This window comes from Pelodiscus sinensis, chromosome 5 (assembly GCF_052426305.1).
Source record: "Pelodiscus sinensis isolate ZL-2025 chromosome 5, ASM5242630v1, whole genome shotgun sequence".
In the NCBI taxonomy this organism is placed as follows: Eukaryota; Metazoa; Chordata; order Testudines; family Trionychidae; genus Pelodiscus; species Pelodiscus sinensis.
The window spans coordinates 114,000,734-114,011,694 of record NC_143056.1 but is presented as its reverse complement, the minus strand read 5'-3'; the positions used below and the strand labels follow the sequence as shown (position 1 = coordinate 114,011,694).

Here is a 10,961-nt window from a genome sequence, read left to right as displayed (position 1 = left end):
TGCCACTGCCTTTTAATAGAGACAAAAAAACAGACCTCTTATACATCAGGGGCCTCTCCAAAGCATTATTCTTTGTTTAGCTATTTACACTTGGGCAAAATGAATGTAAAAAAATCCCTACCACAAAGTTTGGTGGCATTTTACACAGGTATAAATTATACACTAAATGCTCTGCATTTTTAACACGATAGACTGGTACAAACATGTTGTTCTGAGATACTTCCTATTGTCTTTTAGTCTTGGTGTCCATGAATCCAAGAAATGTCAGTGCCTGATGCTGTCACAAATTGGTAAATAAGGCTATGTCTAGATAAGGGCACTATTTCGGGACACCGGAAGTATCCTGAAATAGCTATCCCACATCTTTAAACACGCCCTTATTTTGAAATATATTTAGAAATAACAGGTGTGATATTCTGGCATCCCTGTGACCTTCATTCCATGAGGGTTAAGGGACTTGTTGGAACAGCACTTTATTTCGAAATTACCTCGAAATAATCTACACAATTTGCATAGTGCGAATTGCGTAGTTTATATTAAGGTAAGAGTGCAGTGTAGACGCACCCTAAAATAGCACATAAACAAGAAACATATTTTAGATATGGGCCATATATGTGGGACCCTACTGAAATTAGAAGTTTTGCCAAAGGCTTCAGTGGGAGCAGTACTGCAAACTAATCTGCATCAATTGGTAACTCTTGAATGAATATGCTGTAAATACTTGTTTTAATAGCATCTGATTTCTATCCATATTTTCAAAGTGGAAATGCATATAATAAACACTCAAACTGGATAATATTCACCTATAGACAGTGGGATTGTACAAAGCATATGCATTGCATAAATTTCATTTAAACTCTGTACGGATGCCATATTGGTATTTAAATGGTGATTAGGCCTAGTTCTGCTCCACTGGAGTGAATTTCTCCCCGCTGTGAATGTACATGCTTCATAGTGAATGGGAATCGTCCTGTTTAGTCCCCATTTCAAATTCTGCAGCCAGTGATTTTATTCTTATTTTGTTATTGTTATCATGAACACATTATCATCATCATTATTATTATGGTCCCATAAACACAAGTGATAGCCAAGAAGGGCACATTAGGATGGATCCTTTTCCTGGATTCCCTAAATCATCAGGTTGACCCTCTCCATGCTATGCCATGGAGGGATGTAATAGGGAACATATTTTGTGTTTTTGTGCCCAAGAGATGCAAAGACCCTTGGTTTGCCTCTAGGAGGTGAATGGATTTCAGTGCAGGGCAGCTAAAATATGGAGCAAAACAGTTACAGTAGCATAATAAACTTGTAAAACAACCAGTAGCCCTATGATATCTTTAGAGACTAACACAAATATATAGCATCATGAGCTTTTGTGGGTAAAACCCCCTTCATTAGATGTCTCCAGCTCATCATCTGATGAAGTAGGTTTTACCTATGAAAGCCCATGATTATATATATATATATATATATACATATACATATATATATGTATATATATAAAGGTGCTACAGGACTACTTGTTTTTAAAGTTACAGACTAAGATGACTACCCTTCTGAGGCAAAATACATTTGTGTTTATGTGGAGGCATAAATCCAGAAGTGAGCAGGAATTTGGTCCTCTGTAGGTAAACTATAGTCTGAGAAAAACAACCAACAGATTGGCACTATGCTGGAATGTCATGCTCAAAGCATTTAAATAATAGGAAAGGTTTAGCAGAATCTGAATTGTTTTTTATTTGGGCTATACCACAAAAACAGTTCACCTAAGAAATTGCAGAAAACAAAGCATATAATACTATCTCAACATGCAATTAATTCGTAGGTGACGATTTACTTATTTGGTAGGATGGGGCCCTGGTTGTGCCAGGCACTGTACACACATAAAACAAAGGGACAGGCCCTGCCCTAAAGAGCTTACAGTCTATTACTCATTTGACAGACATTTTGATAGTATCCTTGCAAATACAAAACTGTGGGCAAGTGTTAAGTTTCAGTTACTTGCAAAAGCCACATGACACCCAATGCAGTGGCTATTTCTGTATCTAGATAAATAAACCACCATAACGATCTTAATTTTTTTTTTTACAATCCCATGTATATGATTGCAACCGCCTCTTGTTTAAAGAGCATTATCAGGGCCGCAGCCAGGCACGTGAAAGGCAGGGAGCGCCCCAGACCGAAGGTGGCTGTGGTTTAATTAGGAAGGCGCAGGGGGTGGGTGGGGGGGGGGGAGAGAGAGACACGCATCTGGAGTCCCAGGCATGAATGGCACCACCCTACACCACCATTCGGCCCGCGCGAGACCTCCCGCCGCCAGGCCCCGCCCCTCCTGCTCGCTCTGGCCCAGCGCGGGGCGGGGCTCCAGGGGGTAAGGGGGCGGGGCTGCGCGGAGCTGCCGGGCTGGGCCTATGGAGTCGGCGGGGGAGGCGGCGCGGGCGCTCTTCGCTTGGGTAGGTCGGTGCCTGCCGGGCAGGAGCCCTGAGCGCGGGAGGGGAGGCTGCGCTCGGCTGCGAGGGGAGGAAAGGGCCCAAGCAGGAAACCGAGGAGGTGTCCCCCTCTCTCGCCGGCTCTTGTACCTGCCCAGCAATTCCCTCTTCCCTGTAGCCAAATGATGCCCCCTCTGCAAGAGCAACCCCCCGCCGCCTGTAGCCAAATGATGCCCCCTCTGCAAGAGCAACCCCCCCGCCGCCTGTAGCCAAATGATGCCCCCTCTGCAAGAGCAACCCCCCCGCCGCCTGTAGCCAAATGATGCCCCCTCTGCAAGAGCAACCCCCCCGCCGCCTGTAGCCAAATGATGCCCCCTCTGCAAGAGCAACCCCCCCGCCGCCTGTAGCCAAATGATGCCCCCTCTGCAAGAGCAACCCCCCCGCCGCCTGTAGCCAAATGATGCCCCCTCTGCAAGAGCAACCCCCCCGCCGCCTGTAGCCAAATGATGCCCCCTCTGCAAGAGCAACCCCCCCGCCGCCAGTAGCCAAATGATGCCCCCTCTGCAAGAGCAACCCCCCCGCCGCCAGTAGCCAAATGATGCCCCCTCTGCAAGAGCAACCCCCCCCCCGCCGCCAGTAGCCAAATGATGCCCCCTCTGCAAGAGCAACCCCCCCGCGCCGCCTGTAGCCATCAGTGCCTGTTGGGGCTTGTGTGCCGGTGCCTGCTGCTTGGGGTGGCCACTGGGCTCATGGGTGCCCCTCACAAAGCCCCAGGCGTGGTGGCCCTGTCCAGGGTGGGAGCTTGTAAGCCCCCTCGTGCTGGGGGGAAGGCAGTGTGTCCCCATGTGCAGCGCTGGGCCATAGCGCCTGACTGGGCGTTACAGGAGGCTGTCAATATGTCTCACCCCCTTCTGGTCTCCCCCCCCCCTTTTGTTTGCCGTGCTGCTCACGGAAGACACCAGGCGAACCCCAGCCATGGGGGCGTGAGGGCTGAGCGGTGGCAGGGCTGAGCGGTGGCAGGTCAGAGGAATGAGGGGTTGCTGTTGTGCGGTAAATTAACAGCCAAAAGCGAGGGGTGAGGCAAACAGCTGACTTTCCAGGGGCCCTTTCAGCTGCCACTTTCTTGCATAAAGTAGACTGAGCAGACTGCAGCCACTGCTGTGTTTACTGTAGCGGGACTGGCTAAGACTACAGGGCATAGTGTGGCGGGAGCCTGCCGCTCCTTGTGCAAGGGCAGGTTGCTGCCTCAGTGAAATTAGTGGGGCTCATTGGGGCTGGAACTAGGGTTGCCAGATAGTTTCAAAACAAAAATATCGGACACACTTGACATTACATCTCAATCTACATTACATCTTATTTAGAAAATACCAGACATTTCTATTTTCTCATTTATATTTTCTCAATTTGTTTCCCGAACAGAAAGCTAAAATACTGGACTGTCCAGTTCAAACCTGGACACCTGGCAACCCTAGCTGGAACAGTTTTTATAATTGGGGGTGCTGAAGGCAGAAACCATGTATTTGGGTGGTTGTCACCAGTTCAGGCCAGCGGGTGCGGCAATACCCCTCGGTCCAGCCCTTATGGTGCGACTCCTTGCAGGGATAGCAACTCATCCAATGTGCACAATTGTAGGGTGGACCCTATGGTTATAACAAGTAGGAACATAGCACACTGGGTCGGGTGATCATCTCAGGCTGCCTTTATTAAAGAGGTGTGACTATATGCTGCATCATTGAACTCCATGGGTTTGCCTCTGGTACTCTTGATACAGTTCTAGTGCACTCATTTTGGTTCTTACTATTTGTACATTTAAGTGCTAGAAAAGCCTCCCTTCATACAAGCAGGCTGCACTGAATAAAAATGCTAAAAATAATAATAAAAGGTCACTCAGGGGCTGTTTATAATGTAGTGATTAACACTAATTTCCATTTTCCTACTGAGCTGAAGTCATCAAATGTAATGCAAACATAGCCATAGGCTGCGCAGTATATGGAAAAAAAATCCTTAGAATGAACTTTGACCTTTCCACTTAAGTGCCTTTCATGATATTGTCTTAAAATTTGCTACATTCATTTCCTATTAACTGATGCTATCTTCCTTTAAACACGTCATGTGTGTATGTGTCCGGGGAGGAGGGGGGAAAGAGAACATAGGCAGGGCACGGGAAAATGAGGTGGAAAACGGGGAAGCTAGTGAAAATCCTAATGATTAATTTCTGCTGGGGGGAGGGAGCAGTAATTTTGGGTCTGAAGTCACCAAAACCAGTGACAGGTTTTTGCTAACAATGTTGTTGAAGGCAAATAAATATGCTGCTGGCATTGAAATTGATAATCACATCTGTTGGTCTCATGGACTGCTATCAACTAATGCTGTTAAAAAGCCTCAAAGATATTTTAAGACTTCCCAGTGCCTACTTTGTGCTATTCATTTATCTGGTTTGGTTTTAGCTTATAAATATATCAGTAGCTTCTCTTTTATGCCCTTTCTGAGTTAAGAGCTGACTAAAGAGAAAAGTGTTTCCATTTCACTAGTTGTAACTTCCAAATGAGACAGCATGTGCTACTTATTTCATTTTGGGGATAGTGTGCTGACAGAACATCTACATTACTGAAAACTTAGTGGAGAGAGGTTTATTAGCATAATTACTGCATGCATAATTTTAATTCTAACAAGCCTGACCCATTTTTTAGTTGTAGGCATGCTGGACTAAACTAACCATGGATATATTCAGGCACAATTCCATCAATAGCACCACAGTAGTGCTAATATACCTCAATAATGAATTTAGCTCAAAGTACATAAAATTATCTTGCTAAATTTTCTTTGTTAGCCAGGGACATGTTTTGTATAATAAAAGGGAATTTGGAAATATTCAGCTTTTCTGTGGAGTATTTGACAAGCCCAGGACTGCATAAAAAGAATATAGCTCATGTCATTTATATCACTCTGTGGTTTGAGGGTTTGTGTGATAAGGAAACAGATGCATACAAAAAATAAGCCAGTATTGGCATAGAGAAATAAGATAGCTGATTTTTAAAATAACTAACCAGATGTTCACAATAGGTCTCTGATTAGGGACTTATTTGGTAAATTAGTGACAGCGGTGGCCATTTATGCTATCTATGGTATTACAGTGCAGACCATTCATAGTTTTCCTTATGACCATCCCAGTTGTTTGAATGGGAAGCTATTCTGGAGATAACTTGCTACTTCATGGTTTAGTAATGCATAGAGCTCTGGCCTGGGACTCAAGAGACCTACATTCAATTCCTGGTTTAACCAGGAATTTTTAGCTTCAGCTTCCACCTGTTGCATCCTGTTATGTCTGTGTCTGCTAGATTTAAAGAACTTCTACCTCAGAAATCGTGTACCAATGCAGATACTTACAGGCTACGTCTGCACTGCAGGCTTCTTGCGCAAGAGTTCTTGTGCAAAAGGTCTTGCGCAAGAGCGCGTCCACACTGCCATGTGCTTTTGCACAGGAGATGTGCTTTTGTGCAAGAGCATCCATGGCAGTGTGGATGCTCTCTTGCTCAAGAAATCTCTGATGGCCATTTTAGCCATAGGGGTTTCTTGCACAAGAAACCCCTGTTGCCCATCCATACTGCCTTCTTGCGCAAGAGCTCTTGCACAAGAGGACTTATTCCTCGTGGGGAGAGAAATAACTCTTCTGGAAGAAGCCCTGTTTTCCAACGTTTTACTGTAAATTTTCTTGCAAAAGAATGTGCATGCAGTGTAGACGTTCTGCAAGTTTTTGCGCAAGAACAGTTGTTCTTGCGTAAGAAACCTGCAGTGTAGATATAGCCACAGACTGATTGAGTCACCTCTTAACACTCTCTTGAATAAATAAAATATATTGATCTTTAAAGCCCTGTATGGGTACAAAATTTGTCTCTCCATCTGCATGATGTGAAGCAGATAGCTGCAGATTTGAAGGGCTCTAGATTAGGGGTGTAAACCACTAGTTGCTCCCCCCCTTGCTGCCTCTATCAGAAAAGAGGCAGCAAGGGTGGGGGAAGTGGAGTGAGTGCTGGGGGGAGCTGGCCTAAAAACCAGTTCCTCCCAGCTCCAGCTCTGTGGGAGGGGGCAGGGGTGCAGTGGCGGAGTTCCACCTTTGAAATATACAAGAGTCTCCACTAGGGCTCTTATATATTTCAAAGTGGAAATGCTGCATGGAGCCTGTGGCCAGCAGGGGAGTCCCACTGGCCCCAGGCTCTATGTAGCGTTTCAGCTGCACTACAATCTTGTGAATTCTTAAGTAATAGTTGCTAAAATTGGCCAATATTTTAATGGCAGAAGCATGTTGAACTTGCACTATAATTTTTAAAGGTTTGCATATAATGCATAAAATCCAAGTTGTTTGTGTTCTATGTTCTGCATAGCAAAATACAGACAAGTCAAGTATTTCTACCTAAAGGCTAATAAATTGCTCTGCGCATAAAGCTCTTCCATATTTTAATTTTTCTTTATCTGTTTAAAGGGTGCAAACAGCTATGGACAACTCGGCCTTGGTCATAAAGAGGACGTGCTTTTGCCCCAGACTCTGAAAGATTTTTCCTGCAAACATCAAAACATTAAGAGCATTACTGGAGGAGGAGGACACTCTGCAATTATTACTGGTAACAGACATTCACATGACATGTGCAGGGCAAGAGCTAACAGGTTTCTGAATGAGAATCATCTTGCAGGGTACCTTCCTTGTTGCTGTGCTTGTACTGCCACCTATGGGTGGATTATAATTTCTAGCAAGTACAAATCTTGACTGCAGAGCAGAAAAGCTATTTGCTGCCAATGAACTGAATTGTTTTAAATGGGAGTTTTGTTATTTCGTTTGTCTCTAGAGGTCATTTTAGGATTATATGATGATTATTTCCTAGCCTGTTCTAGATCCTTATTATGCAACAGAGTTCACAGCTTTGGCAGGAAGAGAGAATATTTTACTTTGAAAAGCTAGTTTACTCCTTACCTTAAGTGGCATCCAAATCCCTGGTGGGAAACTTTTACCATACATTATGGCTACTTGAGACTAGGAAGGATATGAAGCAGAAAGTGAATTGGATGAAAGGTTTCACTCTGAAACACCGAGAGGGAGCAACATTAACTATAGAATAATCTCCTTTGGCAGTCATATTCTTCATGGCTGTGTCTACACGAGAAAGAAAAGCGTATTTTTACTTTGTTAAAGAGATTATAATTATGTCTTCAGAAGACAAAGCCTATGCACGCAATGCTATAGGGTTCCAATATGTGTGTGATTCCATTTTGCCTCTATTATAAATCTACCTGTGACAGTGGTTTAATTTTGCAGGTGCAGGAGAACTCTTTGTATGTGGCCAAAACAAAGAAGGACAGTTGGGCCTCAATCACACTGAGGATGTTCTGTGTTTGACTTTGTGTCCTGTTCTGTCTAGTCTTTGTGTGATACAAGTTGCCTGTGGCTGGGATTTTACAATCATACTTACAAGTAAGCCCATTTCACTAATAATACCTAGCTTTTATATAATGCTTTTATCAATATATCTGAAAGTGCTTTACAAATGAGGTCAGTATCATTATCTCCATTTTACAAAAGGGGAAACTGAGGCTCGCAACAGTTAAATGAATTGCTCACGGTCACCCAGCAGACTAGTGGCAGAGCCAGGAATAGAATTTAAATCTCTGGAATTCCAGTTCAGAGCTCTGTCCACTAGGACTCACCGTCTTCCACTAGGGCCTGAAGAAATATTTGAACATACAATAAAAGCACAGAGTTCTCTCATACAAAGGTCTGCACAAGGCCAGAGTGCTCTGAGGTTTTATGCTATTTGCTATGCAAGTGGAGTAGCCAAATATTCCCTACACTCCTTCAGTTATCGTTAACCTTTTACTGAACATGGTGTATATTAGAACACAAGCTCTTGAACTTTTCAAAAAGGAATATTTCAATTCTTTATATGCTGTGCTGTAGTATCTTTCATATAATTGTTTTAATGATGTGTTATGGTATGTTGCTTTTAACCATATGTGTACCCTAAGGTATAATGTTAAGAGTTACACTACTCTAACAAGTCTGTATTATGTTACAGGAAATGGCCAAGTTTTATCCTGTGGGTCTAACTCTTTTGGACAACTAGGAGTCCCTCAAACTTCAGGAGGAAGCTTGATCCCACTAAAGATTGAGGTAAAGACTCAACAGAGTTGTCTGCTACAGATCTGGACCTGTGTACTGTTTTCAGCACCCCATATAAATCTCACTAAAATCAGTGGAAAGACTACTGATTTCAGGGAATCTTGGATTAAGCCCTTGGTTAAGCCAGGGTGGTCTTATGCCATACATCCTATCCTTCCTATGCAGTGGAATAGTTTGCTCTTGTGCCCTTAAGTAATATCTCTTTGAAAAACTGCCAAATGTTTTCAGTTTTTTTGCTTCTTAGTCTTGCTTCCCCTGGGACCTTACCCACAAATTCCTTGAGTTTCTAAAGTCTGCCTTCTTGAAATCCATTGTTTTTGTTTTACTGTTCTCTCTCCTACCATTCCTTAGAATCACAAACTCTTTCATTTCATGAGCATTAGGGGGTAGCTGAGTTAGTCTGTTAGAAAAAACAACAACAAATGGTCTGGTAGCACTTTATAGACTAACAAAACATATGCTGCCTTCCATTTTCAAATTCTCAATCAGTTCCTCCTTATTTGTCAAAATCAAATCTAGAACCTAGTAGCTATTTCCATTTTCTGAAATAAGAAATGGTCTCCAAGAACTTATTGGATAATCTGTGCCCTGCTGTGTTACTTTCTCAACAGGTGTCTGGATAGATGCGGACCTCCTTCCCACTAAGTCTTGTACTTTGAATGATTTTGTTAATTGTTCAAAAAAAGCTTCACCTACCTTTCCTTCCTTGTTAGGTGGTCTGCAGTAGACCTCTACCATGACATCAACCTGGCTTTTGACAGTCTGTCTCCTATTTCAATCTCAACATCAGCCCAAGCGTATACATTTTTAATACATACAACTGTTTTTTACCCATGAAAGTTTATGCCCAAATAAATCTATTAGTCTGTATCTGCAAAAACAATGAGGAGTCCTGTGACACCTTCTAGATTAATACAACTACCCCTCTGAGACTACACCCACAAAACTATGTTAAAAGAATGTTAAATTTGCAAAATCAAGCTCCCAGATTACGAAATGAGAGAATTAAGGTGCCCCATGCAACTTTAATTTGGTCCCTTTGTACATAAGTGTTATAATACAGTTTAATTCAGTGATCATACGTAAAGATGGGGTCTTATAATGGAAATGTGCTGCCAGCTTTGCCCAAATTATTAAATTGCCTATCCTCATAGTATGTTAGAAACAGTGAATTATTTACATTGTGGCTGCTTTTTATTGGTTTTTGTTACTGAACATCCCGTCTGATAAAAGGGGGAACAGAAACTTGTGTATGTTTGCATCTTAATTACACATTTCTGAGATTTCTTCCTTCATGTGAGTGCTTTGATTTCAGGTGTTGATCTGCTGTGCTGCTGTACTATTGCACTTCTGGAAGCTTTGCTTGGTTTTCTTAAGAAATTCCCAAGATATTATTGAAATGAGGCTGAAATATATTTTTAAATGAATATCTTTTTTGATGAACTTTGTGACATGCAGTCTGTAAATATGATACCATTTTCTTTCATTTGTTCAAATATGTTTCCTTCTGAGAGGTATAAAATGCAAATTGCAAATATGTTTTTTCTCTTATGTTTGAATAGTCCCTCACAGAGAAGGTGGTAAATGTTGCTGCAGGACTCAGACATGCTCTTGCTGCTACAGGTGAATATGCCAATCTAAATTTAACATTTCAAGCTAAAAACAAATAGTGCTTTTAGTATATGGGATGTCTATTAGCTTACATAAAAAGGGGGAGGAGGATTTATGGTTTATTCCTATTCATTACAGAAGCCATAAGAAAATGACATCTGAAAAGTCTTATCCTGGGTAAGGACAGGCATGTTAGGTCAGAACATGATGAAAATGCTAGAAACACCTCTCCAAAAATGGAGGTGAAAGAAGACTGTCCAAGAGCACAGGGCCAGACTTTGTCCCTGAGGGTATGTCTGCACTACCCCGCTAGTTCGAACTAGCGGGGTAATGTAGGCATACCGCAATTGCAAATGAAGCCCGGGATTTGAATTTCCTGGGCTTCATTTGCATAAGCGGGGCGCCGCCATTTTTAAATACCCGCTCATTCGAACCCCGTGCCGCGCGGCTACACGCGGCACGAACTAGATAGTTCGAACTAGGCTTCCTAGTTCGAACTACCGTTACTCCTCATTCCACGAGGAGTAACGGTAGTTCGAACTAGGAAGCCTAGTTCGAACTACCTAGTTCGTGCCGCGTGTAGCCGCGCGGCACGGGGTTCGAACGAGCGGGGATTTAAAAATGGCGGCGCCCCGCTTATGCAAATGAAGCCCGGGAAATTCAAATCCCGGGCTTCATTTGCAATTGCGGTATGCCTACATTACCCCGCTAGTTCGAACTAGTGGGGTAGTGTAGACATACCCTTAGTGATT

At 43.0% G+C, this 10,961-nt stretch overlaps 1 protein-coding gene across 6 annotated transcripts in view; it reads left to right on the top strand.

Annotated features, from left to right (window-relative positions):
- The first annotated feature begins 2,298 nt into the window (after positions 1 to 2,298).
- The window catches only part of SERGEF (secretion regulating guanine nucleotide exchange factor), a 266,942-nt gene continuing 258,279 nt past the window's right edge, over positions 2,299 to 10,961 (top strand). For all 6 annotated transcript variants that reach the window (XM_075928093.2, XM_075928091.2, XM_075928094.2 and 3 more), the window contains exons 1-5: positions 2,299 to 2,453; positions 6,910 to 7,048; positions 7,738 to 7,893; positions 8,495 to 8,589; positions 10,161 to 10,221. In XM_075928093.2, the coding sequence (XP_075784208.2) occupies positions 2,412 to 2,453; positions 6,910 to 7,048; positions 7,738 to 7,893; positions 8,495 to 8,589; positions 10,161 to 10,221 (493 nt within the window). In that variant the 5' untranslated portion in view covers positions 2,299 to 2,411. The remainder of the gene's footprint in view (positions 2,454 to 6,909; positions 7,049 to 7,737; positions 7,894 to 8,494; positions 8,590 to 10,160; positions 10,222 to 10,961) is intronic.